Source organism: Populus trichocarpa, chromosome 1 (genome assembly GCF_000002775.5).
Source record: "Populus trichocarpa isolate Nisqually-1 chromosome 1, P.trichocarpa_v4.1, whole genome shotgun sequence".
NCBI lineage: Eukaryota > Viridiplantae > Streptophyta > Magnoliopsida > Malpighiales > Salicaceae > Populus > Populus trichocarpa.
The window spans coordinates 19,564,435-19,583,464 of NC_037285.2; the positions used below are offsets into that span (position 1 = coordinate 19,564,435).

Genomic DNA, 19,030 nt, shown 5'->3' on the forward strand with positions numbered 1-19,030 from the left:
CATTTCTAGACAAACATTAAAAATTGACTAATTCTAGCCGATTTAACTTAATCAACCTAGAACACAGTTTGATGACTTATTCATAATTAAAGTTATAAAACTTGGCTTTGAGTGTGGCTTGCCTTTTTAGAAAAAGCCAAGATACAAAGCTATAATTTTGGTGAAGGGAAGAAAACCTAGTTATGCCATTAACAAAACCAAAACTACCTATTTTAATAACATATACAATTTGTCCGATAAGATTCCGTCTGATCTTTCTTTAACTTTTAACTCATATATAAAGTTTTATAACTCCAAATTAAGTAAGATTAGTCCCATTTGAAATTTAACACTCCTAGCTACAATTTTCACAAAGAAATGCATTCCAAATTCTATCATTTATTAGTTCAAACTTCAGCTGAAAGTCAATTGGTAAAACTATCCAAATTCTAGTTCATCAGCTTGATACATAACCAAATATTTTCATGCAATTTTTCACAATTCAAGACAACAATCTTCATTCACTATATTTTTTAACACCATTAAACATAAGTCCCACAACAATCAACTTAATCATGTTCATTCTCTTCTTAAAATGAACCAATATAAAGGTAAAAAGAAGTGCAATTTCCTTTAATTTTCCACGCCCTTTATTCATTCCATCTTTGCTAACTCAATTAAAACAAGAATTTTAGCTAGATTAAAGCACCCCCAAAATTCCTCCTTTGACCAAATATGGCCCATGCCATTTACACTTCCATTTTTCACAATTTATCTATTCTTTCAATTTGTTATATTTCTTTCATCTCATTTACACACACACAACCTACTCATAACCCAAGTAATTTGTTTTTCTTCTTTTTAAACATTATACACATCAAAGTTTCATACTAACATTTCCATATGTTCATCCTTCTTCATACACAAAGAACACATAATTAATCCACTACATATTTTTCATTTCGTAGTTTGTTTAAACACTTTTTATTACAAACTTTAAGCCAAAATTCTACCCACTCTATTTCCCAAAACTGGTTGGCCCAATACCAAGGGTTTCCTCTTCGTTTGTTTCGGGTTTTTTTTTTTTCATAATTCCTTTACTTTTTACTCTTCCATTGATAACCTAACATATTTTCTCTAAAATATCCAATTCCAAAATATTTTCAAGAACCCTAACATCATAATTTTACGGTGTTACATCCCTCCATCAATTTCTACTTAAAATGCAAATTAAAGGATAAAAACTTCCTTACCAAATGAATTTATGCACAAGATTGTGATTTCCTTGACAATTTTTCCTTGTTCTCTTTCATTTTCATTAAGTTACTTGCTCTCACTACTCTCTCGCTCTTCAAACTATCCCTATCTCTCTCAAATGCTTAGTGTTTGGTTCTTTCTTCACATGCACACACAATATCTCTCAAATTTCTTCATGGAAGGACATGCAATGATGCTTTATCTTGAAGAAAATAGGAACAAAGTCCCTCTCTCTTTTCGTTGCTATTGTTATGAGTGAACAATAGCATGTACTGTAGTTGGAGGATAATATTTTCGGTTAGTTACCTTTTTACCCCTTCTTAGTTTTTCCCCCGAAAGTTTATTTATTACAATCACCCCCCTCAACTGATATTTTTATCTAGACACCTTCCTGAGGTCAAATCGCCATAAACATTTAACCCAAGATAAAACAATAAAACAATGTGTCAGAAGACCCCTCATAAAATTTCACCTTAATCTAACAGTCGGATTGAGAGATATGTCTAATATCATAAAATTGGACAATTGATAATTTACGCAAAAAATTCCAAATTTTGCGCACTATTTAATTTACTTAAATCATCGTGAAATATTCCCCTAAATTCATTATTATTAATTAAACATTACAATATTTATCACTTATTCACAAATTTATTTGTTTGTTTGTTTTTCTTCTCTTTTTTTTAACCAGAGGTTTACAAATTAGATAGGGCTTAACAAATAGTTTGGGTATTGTTTAGGGGTAAATTTAGAGGTAACTCGTGGTTCGGTAGTTATTGCATATTGGAAACACAACATTTGATAAATATTGCATTTCTCAATCGCAGCTTCTTAATTTATATATCATGTACAATTATGTTATTTCACCAATTTTTTGGAGCCATGTTATTTTGCAAAAAAATTAATTTGTGCTGATAAGCAAAAATAGCTAGAAAACTTCACAGACACATAAAATGGCCTAGTTGTACAATCATCTTTTTATTGTGATTGATTCGTGTCTTCGTTATTCATTATATCCAGCATTTTCCTGGAAAAAATAATATGTACCTTTATAAGTTTTAAACGCTATATATATTCGTAAAAAGATGGTATCACAGGAGATCTTGTAATTTAAAGGGAAAAAAAAACAAATGCGAGTGAAAATCCTAAGGGAAAATTAAAAACCAGGATATGAAGAGGAGAAAAATAGATTATTAAACAGCCAAGAAAAAAACTATAAAGTTTGTCCAAGACAAGAACATATATACTTTCAGGACATAGTTGAATCCTTACAGGCAATGGAAATGAGGAAATTCTGAGAAAGGAAAACACTTGACTTGGCGAGCTTTGATGATGAGGGATTCCGTCCAGTATCCAAAAAAACTTGTGTGGGATCAAAACTTCTGTTTGAGAAACAATTAAGGATGCATGCAAAAGATTAAGTACTCTATACAGACGTTCGTAAAGAATTAATTGTATTCAAGTAATAAACAAACTGAATCACGCACACAGAATTCAGGATAGATTGTAACGATTCAGTGCCATAGAAATTTATAAAAAAAGATTATTCCCTTGACATGTACTGAATATATATTATCAGATGATTGCAAAGATTGTCTTCCAGCAGAAAAGTAAGAGTATCTACCCAGTGTCCGGTCCATTATCGGACATGCAGAATGGAAATCAATTATTTGCAAGAATTCGAACTTTGCTCATGAAAATGACTTCAATCTTTGGATCGGAGCATTAGGATTGGAAGCACAGCTTGCAAAGGACGACCAGCTGCAACCATGGAATTTTTTCATGTCTGCTTTTTTCCACGCTCGGTTTCCTCTTTGCGGCGGAAAAATCCTAGATTTCCTGTTGCTGGAAGAATCTTTAGACTTGAAGCTCCAGAACGTGGACGTGTATCGCTGATGCCATCCTCGTTTTACATAAATCTACGTTGAATTTTGCATTTCGACGTTAGGATTGTTTCTCAGTCCTTCGTATCTTGCATAGTAAAGAGATTTATAACTATTTTAGGAAATTTTGGAGCAATTATTGTTTCCCTTTTTCTCTTTGTGAAATTGAGAATACGATGCACCCTTCAACATGTTTATTAACTATGCCTGTCCCGTTTGCAACAACATTTCATGGTTCATTTTCCTGATCTGCAGTTGTCATACTGAAAATGTTTCTCTAATGTTGCTCTTTGCCCAAGCATTGTCCAGTAAGGAAAGAGAGGAGGCCATGTATCTGCTATTCTAGGGTTGAATCAGTTATCGCCTGAAATCTTAATTCCTGGTTCATATTATGAAACGGCCTACTGGAGATTTATAGTATGTGTACTGTTCTGGATGAGGTATGAGGTAAGAGATAAGATGATTACAGCTACAGGATTATATCTACTATCTGCTTATGAAATTTAAGTCAAGTGATTTGAGACAGTAACTGACCTGACTAGCATGACATTTCCCTTCTGAGACTGAAACGTAAGGGTGGGGTAGTGGTAAGACCGTCTGATTTTCACCAGCTTCATTAGCCAATGCAAGATCTCTTAGCCTGTTCAGCTCCGGCAAAACCACTGATGCAAGGTCTGGCCTATCCTTTTTCCTCAGCTCGCTGCACTTCAACGCCAGTTTTGCAAGCGATAACGCCTCTTCGACAGGCCAATCTGTCTGTGTTTGGTCAAGAATATCTGAAAAGGTTCCTTCCTCAATGGCCTGCGCAACCTGGTGAGATAGACCCATAGGATTCTTTGCTGTAATAAGCTGTAACAGTACTATACCCAATGAATATATATCTGACTTGACGCCTAGCAGTCCTGTCTGCTGATATTCCGGATCAATATAGCAAAATGTGCCAGCTGCTTCTGTCTGGCAATATTGAGAAATATTGTCAGCTATAGCTAGCGGAACAAGCCTGGCCAAACCCACATCCGAAATCTTGCTCACATAATTCCTGTCTAAGAGAATGTTTCCAGGCTTAAGATCGCGATGCACCAAGGGTTCTGGTTTTGTTTCATGAAGGAAAAGTAGGCCTGTGGAGATTTCAGAAGCTATGCTAAAACGTTTTCTCCATGGAATTGGGGGAGTGTTGCCTTTCCTGAAGAGGCAGTCTTCCAAGCTGCCCTTTTCCATATACTCATACACGAGGCATCCATACTCTGGGCAGGCACCAAGCAGGATAACCATATGTGGATGTCTCACGTTGCTCAAAACCTGAACCTGTGTTGATAACATGGGTGGATAACTTATTAAAAACAGAAGGAATTAAAGGCTACAAGCTAATGCTTTCTTATTTCTTCCTCATCACATGCTCGCATCTTTGATCTGTGTTTTTGCAGAGAAGAAGGGAACAAAAAGCAAGTTTTCGACCTATATCATTGTCATTTTAAATTGTTTAGCTTTTCAAGTTGTAGGAGAGGAGGTTCAATTAATCTGGCACATGCTGATTCCACTAAGGGAGTGTAGTATTCTCAAGCATTTAAAAATGAAATCAACATGCGTGTTAGTTGGTGAAGTCCTTCAGGCTCACAGGAATGCACAAACTGAGCATCTGCAACTCAGCATGCTTGCCACAATCTTCAACCATTCTCCACTTAGATTGTCATTCTTCCTCTTTTGTTTTTCTTCTTCAAGTTTTCATTTCTACCAAGATTTCCTCTCAGCATCATGATCACTCATAGCTAGTAAGATGGATATCGGGCGTTTCTAAAATACAAGTTAGCATGTTACTGTCAAATCTATATTGCCATCTAAGTTGCATTATCATCTTTGTGTATACTTGAAAGTTGTAACCTTGCTGAAAACTTGAGCCTAACCTAGGTTTTAAATTCTAAAAAATCTAACAGTTGCAAACAGCAAATAAAAGAATGTTAAGCTTACATTTATGCAGCGTGCTACACTAACAAAATAATATACGATACCTCTTTATGAAATTGTCTCTGGCCCTGCGACAAGTCTGGTCTCAAAACTTTGATGGCAACCGGAGTATGATCGAGTGTGGCTTTGAAAACAGGTCCGTATCCTCCTTCACCGATCTTGTTGGAGCTCTCAAAGTAATTTGTCGCAACTTCTATCTCTTCAATAGTATATTTGCGATATAGCACACTTTTTTGTGCCAAACATTTTATTGCTTTTTTCCTCTCTTCTGCCTCTTGTATGGCTCTCTTTTCTGCGGTCTGTCTCTTCTGAGCTTCCATTTGTGCTAGCATCTGTGCCATTTTTGCTGCTTCTATAGCTGACTTGGCCTTTTGCCTCTCCATCTCTGCCAATGACAGTGCAGCCTCCTCAGCAAGCTTTGCTTCATCTAATTTACGTGTTTTCAATGTATGCAAATGCTGAAGCTGACTTGCCTAAAAACAAAACAAACATAGAATAAGCTTACTCGTGCACACTCAAAAGCTCATAAATCTTATCTAATCTATGATTGCGATATTACCATATGTCTGGCCAAAACAGCTTCTTTGCAAACTGAACTATACATTTCCATAGATTGCTTCAATTCGAGTTTTAGTCTCCTTATTTCTGCTTCCACCACATTCTGCGACAAGGAACAATATTTATTTCAATAATGTTGTGATATCTACCGCTTTAATGGAATTCTAAAATTTCTATAAGCCCTAGGCAGGACCTGCACATGATTGTTTCTGAACTGCACGTTTAATCGGTTCTGTTAAAATAAAATAACTTTCATGCTTGAATTTTATACATGCAGCTTGATCCTGAATATCAGGAATCTCAAAATACAAATGATCTCTAAAAAGTCTAGCTAAAGTCTTTGTCGACATTATTACATTTTCACAATGCTGAAAACAGAATTAACTATAGTTCAAAAAGCCAAGAGCATCATCCAACTTGTCCCACACAAATGAGCACCTTTCCCCTATAACCTATTTTAACTTTGAATATGCATCTTATAATGATTTTGGAAATGAAGTCAAATGTCTTGGAGCAGTTGGAGACAGTCACCATCCTGGTTGAAGATTTGATACAATGGCCGTATGTATCAACTTTTAATGAGAGATACTCACTGGGGTTGGTGAGAAGTCCCTAGGACTTTCTGATGTTATTGAGAATTCAAAATCTTCAGAGGAAATTTCAGTTGATACTAAACTTGGTGGCCCTGAAAGTTCACCGAGACATGATACAAAATCTCCTTTCAACGCATTCGGCGCTCGACCATCCATTGATGTTGTAAGAGTCTGGTAGCTGAATGTACGCTCCTCACGTGGTGCCATCGACAGAGGATTGCTGTTTTTGCCAAAAGAAATTGTATCAAAACATTTACTTTTCCAACTTGCATGACTTGAATTGTATTTTTCCGCTAGCAAGTAAGATTTCGGTAAGCAAGAAGTATATACCGCTTCTAAGTGCACTCTTATCTACTGAGAACATTCCTGATTGGATTAATTAAGCTAAGCTTACAACTATTGACCAATTTACTATGATCATAACCTCATTATGGCAGTCGGATGTTCTTCTTTTCAGCAAGTCTCAAGAATGAATGAACATTTTGAAAGCTTTGACTGTCAAAACAGAAGCAATGACACTCTCCAAGTAAAACATATGATTAATCATATTCCAAAACTTACCTAGGAATATCTTCATGTTTTGGGCTATCGGATAGAAGATAAGGTAAAAAACCCTGGTGATTTTGTTGCCTCGTAGTTGCAATATGAGTAAGCATTTGAAGGTGCCTGGGAGTAGCAGGTGGTGTTTTAGGTGCTTGAGGCTGCCCTGGAGGAGTAGCAGCACCTCTTGGTGTTCGAACTTGCCTTCGGTGAGAAGCATCACTAGTAGGTGTTTCAGGTTTCCTTGGACCAATAGAAGTACTAGTCGGTGTTTGAGGTTGCCTTGGACTATTAGCAGCACTAGTGGGTGTCTGAGGTCGACTTTGGGACTGAATTTTTCCTCTTGAGATAACATATACTCCACATGATTCTGGAGCAAGTTTTAGTAAGCTGGATGGAATATCTAGATTCCTAAATTTCCTGCATGAAGAAGACTGCCGTAGGTTACAATTTTTAACTTTCCAATTGCACAAGCAGTACGGTTTTATCAGTTGATATGTATATTAATGCATAACTTGTCTCAGCTCATTAAAGCATAAATTAGCAGTGTGCTGGAACTGCGCATAGCTGCAAGAGCTCTTGCTTTCTATTATAACAGTTGATGATTTTCAAGAAAACCTAAACATTTGAAGCCAAAAAAACTACGACAGATCTCAGTTGATTCAATACAGTTTCGAATCCACCAAAACTACGTAAGTATGTGATGTGTGTGTGCGCGTGCGCAGAAAGAGAGGGGTAGACCTTGTTAGAGGATTCCTGGTGGAAGCACCGAGAACAATATTGTCAATGCAGTTGTTACCAATATAATTAACTAGTGCTCTTGCAATATCGATATCATGGATGACTACTTCCTTCAATTCAACCTGAAATCCCAAAAAAAGAAATCAAGGAATCAGCACATTGGCAGGGTTCAATGAGATCTTCTATACATGTTTGGCCTTTTCCAAGTACGGTATTATGCAAATGCAGCCATTGAAATGGGTGCAGCACCAAAAACAAATATATCAAGATCATGGAGCTTGCAATGCCCTTTTCTGGAGACATGTTTATGAAAATTACTCACTCCTTTTCGAGCACAAAATCCACGGTATGGAAGGAATAGCTGCACCTCCTGCTGAGTTGGTGGACGACCCTCTTTTGGTACAGCATCAAAACCCTCTGGGAAGCCAAGGAAACACAAAATCAAACACAATATTGATTAAGGCAACAATCTGTAATGCCATACTCAATAATTTCGGTCTCAAATGGAATTAACGCAGCATATATGATACAAACAGATAGCTTGAACTTTAATTAAAGGTTCAGCATTATCACGTATGCCTTTCAGCTGGGGCTAGCTCAGATTATAAATTAAGGGAGTGGCAGCTTGGCTAGCTAGACATCCTGCCTTTGTTCGAGCTGCAATGCTCTCCAAATTGGAACAAGAAAAAAGACCATGTGTAGCTCAACGGGCATTCAATTCTGAGTTTGAACTCGTGTTTTGTCTTCTATACTTGTAATTTCCAATAACATTAGTAATGTCAGTTATACATGATCCTTTCTCATAAAATTTCACAGAATATATCATCATGCCTCAAATTCCTTGGAAAAACAAATTATCATCTTGTACATAAATGTTTTCACATTTGAGAAAATAGTGGTGTTGATGATGGAATTAATTAGGAGCTACTTACGAGGATTAAAGGTTTTGATTCGAACATGAACAAGGATGAAATGACGGCTTTTGTGGTTAAAAAAGTTTTCTACAGCCCATTTCACTGCAAGCTGGCTGTTCTTGTCTTCATCAATTGCAATAGCTGTGATTCCGTGCTTTTCTTCCACTTCGGATAAATTTGGTAGAAACAAAGCCATGGAGGACGCATGGAAACACTGAGAAAACTAGACCACAAAAACCAGATGAGGTAACGCTAAAGTTTCATGTCCAAAATTGAGCTGAACAGAAAGAAGATCACAATGCTGCATTGTTATATATAAGAAAGAAGATGGTTTTAGTTTCCTGCCAAGATAACCGTCTGGTTACAGTGTTTTAACTAAATTTAGTAAGAGAAATGACATTGATGACAAGGAAAACAAAAACATTAGCCAGCCACAGCCAGCAGCCAGCAGCCAGCTCCGTAACTATATATTTCCTTCTCTGGATTGATGCTGTTAAGTTAGTTCTGTTTCTTGACAACACACTTGTTTTAGTGTGAGTTGTTTGTTGTGATTGAGGATTAAATTTCCAATTTTCTGAAACAAAGATGCTTTGCCGGGGAAACTAAATTTAGAATATGTATGGTTATGGTAATTAATTAATTATATATATATATATATATATATATATATATCTTTTATTCCAGGTATATATTTCTAGCTGTTGCTTTTAGTATATTTGTGGTTGCCAATTATCTCGAACGGTAGTTCAACTGGTATAAGTACGTATTCCAAAGCTCATAGTAATTATTCATATGTTGAAGCTCAAAGTATCCATTGTGTAGCTTTTAACTTTTGCCTTCTAGATGACTTTCCAGGATTTTACCGATTTTCTTTCCTTCCGTAACAAAGCCTGCCATCCTTCTCATATATGATGTTTTACGCAAAGGGGAATTGTGTTCTTTAGTCGTTGGGAAAGTGGATGGGTGCGTCTACATGTGTTCTTGAGAGGTAGAATTGATCAGCTTCTCATCTTGAAACATCTTTTGCAGGCTACAACGAAGCATTCAAATCTGAGATATGGTCTCTGATAAAGAGAATCTTGAGATATGATCTATTCAATTTTCCTACACTTTCTATTCGAGTTGTCTGACAGATGTAGTTGATAGTGTGAGGCTGTGAGCTTTAGCATGCTGACAAAATGTTTTTGCCATGTCTCACAAACAAGTTAAAAGGGCATTGCATTTCAAGGGTTATAACTTGAATTAACCCTTTTTTATCTCTCTCTTCTTTGTTTTATTTTAACAAACACGATCCAAGATGGAAATGAACTTTACATGATAAAAACAAGTTTCACAGAGGGTTTAGCATGACCTACCACTACCACTACCACTTGGGAGGACTTGGGTATGAAGATCCTTTCTTTATGGTGTAGTTTCTTACTTGCTCGCATGGTGCAATCATATCAAGCAGAAACGCTTCCAAAAAAGGAACAGATGGGGTAAGTTCAATAAACACATGGCTTGAAATGATGCCACGTTTTAACAACAAACTTTTGGATCTTGACAATTGGCACCAAGCGTTGAAGATTGAGAGTTCTTTAAATCATGAGTGCCGTTCACTTCTGATGGCATTTGCATAGAGAAAGAGGACACCTGTGCTGTGCATACCAACCTCAAGGAAAAGAAAACATTAAAATGAAGAAATATCAGAACCCTACAAGGCTTCAAGCAACCTCAAACATCTAACCAAACGCCATCTACTAACGAGGTGCCATGCTATACCATCAATTCAACCTCTAACCACACATAACTACTGCCACAAAATGGAGCTACTTCCAGTTGAAATCTTCTTCTTTGGCCATATGCTGAGATTCTATGAACTTGTACCAGACAGTCTAACGAGGAAAAAAACTCAGACTGACTTAACTGAAACCTGAGAGCACAACAGAATAAATCTAAAACTGAACTCTGTAATCACCTTACCACAACAGATAAAATTTACATAACCATAAAATTATGGCACGGTGCTTGTCAAAAACACAGTCAATACGGAATCCAGATACACTAGCTATACGGCACACACTAGTTTCTATTCTTGTACACATTAAGCCCAAAAGAAAAAAGGGATGGACCAAGCTATGTATTAATAAATAAAAAAATGTACGTTCTAATATATGTACGTATATGGACTTGAATTAGATGATGGATGAACCTTGATTAAGATTTGCTCTTGAACTTCCTTTGAGCTTTCGAGTCCACCACCACAATCACAGAGATATTATCCTTGCTTCCCTTCTGGAGGGCAAGCATTGAAAGGTAATCAGCCGCTGGTAATCAGCCGCTGCTTGAGCTGCAGGATCTGTACCTTTTCCCCTTTCAAGAAGAGATGCAACCCCATTCTTTTTGTGCCATAACAGAATCCGCGGTCGAGCCACTTCACAGGCTTCCTCATTTGTAATAACATCCCATAATCCATCACTAGCTAAAATAAGGCATTCATCATCTCTAGCACGAGGAATAAACATGACTTCTGGATCTGGAATTGTGATGTTTTGAAAATAAATGAGAATAGAAAAAGGCAACAAAGTCCTTGGAAATTTAGAAGTTAGTATAAATGAATAAAGGGTATTGTGATAATTGAATAAAACTTGATAAGTATAAATAGAAGGAAAAAAAAAAAAAAGGGATCTGAAATTTGAGAGTGAGAGCCGGCACAAGAAAAGAAAAGGGAAAGAAAAAGATGAGAAAAGAGGAAAAGATGAAGGAAGGAGAAGAGAATTAAAAAAAATAAGTTTAAAATGTAAGATTTATGCTTTGATGTATATAAATGTATTTTCTTTAGTTTTAATTTTCTGTTTTGTTAAACATTAGGGTTTTGAAGATTTTATTTTGGATTTAATTGATGAATTGATTTGAATATTATGGGTTGATTGTTATGGGTAATGAGTTATTTAGTTGATTTTAAAAGATTTTAGGTAAAAATGATGATTTTGAGTTATGGTTTGTTTAAATGATGAATTTGATTTAAAAATCTTGATATATCAGTAGATAATCTGTGAAAAAATCTGGGTATGAGGTTGAAGATGATAAAATTTCAATTTGGTCCCTCAATTTGTGAAAATCACAGTTTAGTCCTCGAACTTTGAAAAAATTCCAAATGGTCCTTGGAGCATAATTGGAGATTCTAGACAGAATTGAGGATGAATTATGGGGAAAATTCTAGTATAGTAATGAATTTATGATATTTTCAGTTTGGTCCTCCAATTTGAAAAATTTACAATTTGACCCCTAAAAATTTGATAAAATTCAAGAATGGTCCCTAGAGTATAATTAGATATCCTGGATAGAATTGAGGATGAATTATGAGCAAAATTCCAGTATAGTATTGAATTTATGACATTTTTAGTTTGGTCCTCTAATTTGACAATTTGACCCGTAAAAATATGATAAAATTCTAGATTGGTCCCTAGCTGTAAGTTTAGCTTTTTCAGATTGGTTTGATGAATAATTGAGGGTTATTTAACGAATTATTATCAAGTCTTATTATTTTTTTATATATAAATTAGATTTCGGAAAAACCGTTTAATTTTTTGGTTTTTGAAAAAAATGAGTAGCTTAGTTCAAAAACACATAGGGTTATGGAATAAACCATTAGTTAAGTGTATTAAATTGGTTTTACGTTCTTTTCAAGTCGTTTTTTAATATGTTTTCTTTGTATTCAGATAATCCTGATATTCTACCTGTGAGACATTAGTAGGATTTTCTTTGATATCTACTTTCGAATTCTGTTTGCTTTTAATTCAGGTGAGTGGATAATTTTCCATATGCATGAGAAATAGTATAAATATTTGATTTTTTAATACGAATTGGATCATGCGTCTTGATAGTATATATGCTGATTATTTTTCTTGTTACGATAAAATATGATCAATTGTTGAAACTGAATTCTTGATATGAGTCAATATATACTTTTGAATTGACTTCTGAATTGATAGCTTCTCATTTGATTGATGTCATGAGTTGAGCCTTGGGATATGAATCTGTCTGTTTGATTATGATATAAACCTATGATATGTCAGTCAAAATACCTATGTTAACAAGGTAGTGTTAGTCTTTGTGCACATCGTATCTTAACCCTTGTTGGTCGGGGGAGTCACCAACCTGTGTGGACTGATCATCCCACAATACGGAGTCTCATGCTCGTTGCATTTTGATTTTTTAACAAGCTTTACCTTATGATATTTTTGTTATAGTCTATTTGAGAAACCTTCTTATAAGAACCTAGAGCTATAATTGTATATATATTCCTCATTGTTGTATTACCTCGTGTATGTATATTGAACATTATCTACTCACTGAGTTGTTGAACTCACCCTCTCATTATTTATCATTTTCAGGCTTATAGCTTGTTAGCAGGTTACTTTTGTTGGACCTTCAGAACCTGCTTTTTTTGTTGTAATTTGTACTTTTTCTTTATGTCTATTTAGTGCTCTACAACTACGAATTTATATTAACTCTTGTATTAAGATAATCAAATTATATTATGAAGTTAGTTTTGTTATTACTGTTGTGTTGAACTCTGATTGAGTTATTTAAAGGATAAGTGTGTATGTGAGTTTGGGTCCGCATAGGTATGGAACCCTGGAGTTGGGACCTTGTCTATGTGCCAGTCATGGATCCGGGAATCGAGTCGTGACAAACTTGGTATTAGAGCTATAGGTTAAAGAAACAGTAGTATAATTAATTTCGTAGTAAGTGGAGCATTAGGATTCGTATTGTCTTGTTTCTTTTCTTTAAAATTCTAAATTCTCATCGAGCATGTCTTCTTCGAATCTTTATATTTTATGATAGATATTTTTTTTCTATAATTTTATGATAATTATCATGCTATTGTTCTAGCATGACTGGAGTGTTTTCACTTTTTATAGGAAATACCGAGGAATAGATAAATAGTTGGTACTATTAGAGTAGATGATGGTCAAGATGACGTTCATATTGTGCAGTTGAGGACTGCAAGCCAGAGAAGGAGGTGTGGTGCACCCGTACCTCAACATGTTGAGGAGAGGTGCACCACACCTCCTTCTCTGCCTTGCAGTCCTCAACATGTTGAGGAGGAGCCTTAGGAGTTAGAAGAGGAAAATGTGGTTGATGAAACAGATGTAGGGGTTTACAAAGTTTCAGCAGCTTAGCCAGGTTATGCGAACCTAGATAGAGTTTACTATGGAGAGAGATAGGAGAAGGGATAGAGATGTAACATCATCATCCAACACTATTCAAGGAGTGACATGTGCCGTTGAATGACTTCATGAAGTTGGCACCTCTTACCTTTACTAGGATAGACAGTTTAGAGGATCCTCAAAGGTTCCTAGACGATATTTGGCAACGCTGCGAAGCTTAGGGATGTACAGACCACCAGGCTGTGAGTTTGGCATTGTTCAAGTTCGAGAGAGATATAGCAATCTCTTGGTTTGAGTATAGAAAAAGAGTAAGGCTAATAAAGGCTCAGTGGACATGGAAGGAGTTTAGCATCATGTTCTCAGACAGGTTTCTCCCTTAGAGTGTTAGGGATACTCACCTTTATAAGTTTGAGAGGTTATCTCAAGGGTGCATAACAGTGGATGAGTATGATTTGAAGTTCACTCAGCTGTCCAGGTATGCGGAACATCTTCTACCCACTGAGGAGTGGAAAGTGAAGAGGTTTATTAGAGGACTCAAATCCTCGATGTATATTATGATAGTGTCACAGGTGTTCCATCCTACTCCTCAGTTGTTGATAGCGCTAAGTTAATAGAGGTGCGGGAATTAGAGGACATGGTTGCAGGCCAGTCTAAGAGGTCTAAAGAAGAGGGTCAGTCTTTTAGACAACAGGGATCAAGTGCAAGTTCGTTTAGGGGACAAAGTGGTTGTCAGGGCTAATGGGTTCAGAGGAGATTTAGATAGAGACCTTCAACTAGTGGTACTTATAGTTTAGTTCAATTTGCACCTCATAGCTCATTTATTTCATTTGGGGATAGTTCTTCATGTCAGCATTATGAAGGAGGTCATACTAGTACAGAGTGCTACAGAAGCATTGGGGCTTGTTAGTCTGTAGCTTATAGTGGTAGAGGTTTCGGTGGCCGTGGTTAGAGAGGTCGAGGTGCAGGTGACATATGCTAGATATAGCAGGGTCAAGGGCATGCCAGAGCCTTTACCTTGACTCAGTAGGATGCATAGGCATCCAACACGTTGTTTCAGGTATTCTTCATGTTTGCTCTTTTCAAGCAAAAGTTTTGTTTGATACAAGTACAACTCATTCGTTTGTGTCCCTATTGCCATGAAGGTTAGACAAGCAACCAACTTTGTTAAGATCCTCCATTTTAGTCTTTACTCCCATAGATGAATTAGTATTTGTGAAGTATGTGTATCCAGATTGTGGAATAGAGATTGGAGACAAGATCTTTATCCCGACTTAAATGTCCTAGATATGGTTGATTTTGAAGTGATTTTGGAAATGGATTGGTTAGCAAAGCATAGGGCTTCAGTAAATTGTTGGGGTAAGAAAATAATATTTAATTTAGATAAAGAAATTGGGTTGGTATTTCAGGGAGATAAGATTATGTCTCCATCAATTATGTTGTCCGCTATCTCGAGGTAAATGGCACGAAAAGGAGTACAGTGCTATCTAGCACATATAGTGGATGTAGAGAAGGAAGTTTCCCAGTTAGACCAAGTCTCTATAGTTAGGGAGTTTATTGATGTCTTTCCCGACCACTTACCTAGATTGTCTCCGTATAGGGAGATTGAGTGTTGTATTGATTTAGTTCCGAGTATCGAAGCAATATCAATGGCACCATATAGAATGGCGTTTCCGGAATTGAGGGAGCTAAAGGAGCAACTGCAGGATTTGTTGGACAAAAAGTTCATCCGACCGAGTGTGCCCTCTTAGGGGAGCCCCTGTTTAATTTGTAAAGAAAAAAGATGGGTCATGAAGATTGTGTATAGATTATAGGCAATTGAATCGGGTGACAATTCAAAATAGATACTCACTCCATCGTATAGAGATTTGTATGACCAGTTGCAGGGAGCTCAATTCTTTTCTAAGATCGATCTTTAATTTGGGTATCATCAGTTGAGAATAAGGGAGAAGGACATTTCAAAGACAGCCTTTAGAACTTGGTGTGGTTATTATGAGTTCTTAATGATGTCTTTTGGACTGACGAATGCGTCAGCAACTTTTATGAACTTGATGAATAAGGTGCTCAGACAATTTATTGATCGATTTGTGATAGTTTTTATTGATGATATTTTGGTGTATTCGAGGTTTAGAGAGGAACATGAGCAGCACTTAAGGATGATGCTTCAAACTCTACAAGAGCATTAGTTCTATGACAAGTTCTCAAAGAGCGAGTTTTGGTTGGAGAGTGTAGCATTTCTTGGGCACGTAGAGAATGTGATTGAGGTTGATCCTTAAAAGATTGAAGCAATTAAGCAGTGGCTTAGGCCTACTTCAGCAACAGAGATTAGAAGTTTCTTAGGTTTGGTCACCTACTATCGAAGGTTTATGGAGAACTTTTCTTCGATTTCTGCTCCATTGACTAAGTTAACACATAAGAATGTTAAGTATCAGTGGTTTGAAGCTTGTGAGAAAAAAAAATTAAAGTTGAAGCAGAGATTGACTACAACGCCTATTCTAGCAGTAGCATCAGGTTCGGGTAGTTATATAGTGTATAGTGATGCTTCAAGAGTGGGGTTAGGATGTGTTCTAATGCAGCATGGCAAGGTTATTGCCTATACTTCACAACAGCTGAAGAAGCATGAATAGAATTATTTATATGGCAAAACTTGTGAGATCTTCACAGATCACAAGAGTTTTAAGTACAACTTTCAACAGAGGGATCTAAATCTGAGGCTGAGGCTGAGGAGATGGATGGAACCGCTGAAGGATTATGATTGTACCATACAATACCATTTAGGTAGGGCAAATATTGTTGCTAATGCTTTGAGTAGAAAATCATCATGGAGCTTAGCTTTTATTCAAGAGGTACAAAGACCTCTAATTAGGGAGCTGCATGGGTTAGTGGATGAAGGAGTCAGATTTGACCTTAGTGAAGCTGGAGCAATGATTGCTCACTTTCAGGTTAAGCTAGATTTGTTTGACAAGATAAAAATAACTCAGAAGAAATATGATTCCCTACTCAGGATCAGAAATGAGGTAAAGCAGGGTAAGGCTGCAGGTTTTGTGATTGGTGATGATGATGTGCTGAGTTATGAGAATAGACTTTGTGTACCTGATATAGATGATCGAGAAAAAAATTGATGACAAAGACACAGATAGTATACACAGTGCATCCGGGTTCCACCAAGGTGTATAAAGTTTTTAAGTTGTGTTATTGGTGGAATATGATGAAGGCTGATGTACTTGACTTTGTTTTTAGGTGTTTGACCTGTCAGAGGGTAAAAGGTGAACACTAGAAACTTCCTGGATTGTTGCAACCATTGTTGATTCCAAAATAGAAGCGGTAAAGGATCACAATGGATTTTGTGACATGATTGTCTAGGAGTCAAGAGGGTTATGATTCGATATGGGTGATTGTCGAGAGGTTGACAAAATCAACCCATTTTTTGCCAGTTAAGATTACTTATGGATATGCGAAGTTGGTGGAATTATTTATTAGCGAGATTGTGCAATTGTATGATGGAGTGTCAATTTCGATAGTTTCATATAGAGGTCCACAATTTACATCGTGGTGTTGGGTGAAGTTCATTGAAGCTATGGGTACTAAAGTGCAGTTGAGTACAACTTTTCACCCTCAAACAGATGGTTAGTCTGAGAGGACTATTCAGATCTTAGAGGATATGTTAGGGGCTTGTGTTGTGAATTTTGGAGTTGGTTGAGATAAGTTCCTACCATTAATAGAATTTGCTTACAACCACAGTTATGAGGCTAGTATAGAGATGACGCCTTATGAGGCTTTGTATGGTCGCAAATGTAGATCACTGGTCTATTGGTTTGAGGTTATTGAGAAAAGGCTAATGAGACTACAGTTGATTTGGATTACCTAAGAGAAGATAGAGGTTATTAGAAAGAAGTTTCAAACAGTTCAAAGTAGACAGAAGAGTTACGCAGAATGAAAAAGGCGTGACTTAGAGTTTTTAGTGGGTGATTATGTGTTCTTAAAGGTATCACCGACCAAAGGAGTATTCAGGTTTGGGAAGAAAGACAAGTTAAGTAATTGATTTATTGGACCGTATAAGATTCTATAGAGAGTTTGAGCATTTGCTTATAGGTTAGCATTACCACCGAACTTGTCTGTTATACATCCAATATTCCATGTTTCTATGCTACGGAAGTACATGTTGGATCCATCTCTTGTGTTAGAAATTCATCCAGTTGAATTGAGAGATGATATGAATTATGAGGTGCAACCAGAAGCTATAGTGGACCGACAAGTGAGGAAGCTTAGGTAGAAGGACATAACTTTAGTGAAGGTGAGGTGGAAAGGTCATTTGCATGAGGAAGCGGCATGGGAGCTCGAGGGTAAGATGCGCGAGGAGTATCCTCATCTTTGTGATAATCTCGGTAAGTATTCAATTGTTTCTATTAAGTTTCAAGGATGCAACTTTTATAAGGTGGAGAGATTGTAATGTTTTGAAATTAAAAGAGAATAGGAAAAGGCAACAAAGCCCTTGAAGGCTTAGAAGTAGGTATAAATGAATAAAGGGTATTATGGTAATTGAATAAAACTTTGATAAGTATATAAAAAAAAAAGACAGGGATCTGAAATTTGAAAGTGAGAACTAGCGGAGAGAAGAAAAAGGAAATAAGAAGAAGAGAAAAGAGGTAAAGATAAAGGAAGAAAAAAAGAGTTACATAAAATAAGTTTAAAAGGTAAGATTTATGTTTCGATATGTATAATTGTATTATTTAGATTTGATTTTCTGTTTTGTTGAAAATTAGAGATTTGAAGATTTTGTTTTGAGATTGATTGATGCATTGATTTGAATATTATGAATTAATTATTATGGATAATGAGTTATTTAATTAATTTTGGAAGATTTTAGATAAATATGATTTTTAGTTATATTTTGTTTAAATGATGAATTTGAGTTATAGATTTTGGTAAATCAGTAGGTGATCTGTGGAAAGATCTGGATTTGAGGTTGAAGATGATAAAATTTTAGTTTGGTACCTCAATTTGTGAAAATTACAGTTTAGACCCCAAACTTTGAAAAAATTACAGATTGGTCCCTGTAGCATAATTTGAGATTTTGGGCAAAATTGAGGATGAATTATGGGCAAAATTATAGTATGGTTATGAATTTATAACATTTTCAGTTTGGTCCTTCAATTTGACCCTAAAGAAATTTGATAAAATTCTAGAATGGTCCCTAGAGCATAATTTGCTCATAATTCAACCTCAGTTCTGTTCAGAATCTCAAATTATGCTTCAAAGTTATTTTTCTTCTAAGTAGGGAATCATATTTCTTCTGAGTTATTTTTATCTTGTCAAACAAATCTAGCTTAACCTAAAAGTGAGCAATCATTGCTCCAGCTTCACTAAGGTCAAATCTGACTCCTTCATCCACTAACCCATGCAGCTCCCTAATTAGAGGTCTTCGTACCTCTTGAATAAAAGCTAAGCTC

At 36.1% G+C, this 19,030-nt stretch overlaps 2 protein-coding genes across 2 annotated transcripts; one reads left to right on the forward strand and one right to left on the reverse strand.

Annotated features, from left to right (window-relative positions):
* Positions 1 to 3,016: 3,016 nt before the first annotated feature.
* On the reverse strand, positions 3,017 to 8,623 carry LOC18094838 (U-box domain-containing protein 51). The gene is made up of 10 exons (XM_052454397.1): positions 8,446 to 8,623; positions 7,836 to 7,930; positions 7,514 to 7,635; positions 6,794 to 7,192; positions 6,233 to 6,452; positions 5,911 to 6,007; positions 5,641 to 5,759; positions 5,126 to 5,554; positions 3,654 to 4,424; positions 3,017 to 3,139 (listed from the first exon to the last, which is right to left on the reverse strand). Exons 1-10 carry the CDS (start codon positions 8,621 to 8,623, stop codon positions 3,017 to 3,019), a joined length of 2,553 nt encoding a protein of 850 aa, XP_052310357.1.
* Positions 8,624 to 15,040: 6,417 nt separating this feature from the next.
* LOC127905580 (uncharacterized) lies at positions 15,041 to 17,853 on the forward strand. Its single transcript, XM_052454653.1, has 7 exons — positions 15,041 to 15,317; positions 16,245 to 16,669; positions 16,821 to 16,846; positions 16,944 to 17,206; positions 17,303 to 17,400; positions 17,566 to 17,591; positions 17,673 to 17,853. The coding sequence occupies exons 1-7, from the start codon at positions 15,041 to 15,043 to the stop codon at positions 17,851 to 17,853; spliced, it is 1,296 nt and encodes a 431-aa protein (XP_052310613.1).
* Positions 17,854 to 19,030: the final 1,177 nt, after the last annotated feature.

What these genes read in the sequence shown, in the direction of transcription:
- LOC18094838 (XM_052454397.1), bottom strand. Translation starts at nt 8,623, where the DNA reads ATGGCTTTGTTTCTACCAAATTTATCCGAAGTGGAAGAAAAGCACGGA. An exon ending in ACCAGGAATCCTCTAACAAG is followed by an intron (nt 7,193 to 7,513) that starts GTCTACCCCTCT and finishes TTCTTCATGCAG; the next exon opens with GAAATTTAGGAATCTAGATA. An exon ending in GGGACTTCTCACCAACCCCA is followed by an intron (nt 6,008 to 6,232) that starts GTGAGTATCTCT and finishes TTCTGTTTTCAG; the next exon opens with CATTGTGAAAATGTAATAAT.
- LOC127905580 (XM_052454653.1), top strand. Translation starts at nt 15,041, where the DNA reads ATGGCACGAAAAGGAGTACAGTGCTATCTAGCACATATAGTGGATGTA. An exon ending in CAAAAAGTTCATCCGACCGA is followed by an intron (nt 15,318 to 16,244) that starts GTGTGCCCTCTT and finishes AGATCTTCACAG; the next exon opens with ATCACAAGAGTTTTAAGTAC. An exon ending in GACCTGTCAGAGGGTAAAAG is followed by an intron (nt 16,847 to 16,943) that starts GTGAACACTAGA and finishes ATGATTGTCTAG; the next exon opens with GAGTCAAGAGGGTTATGATT.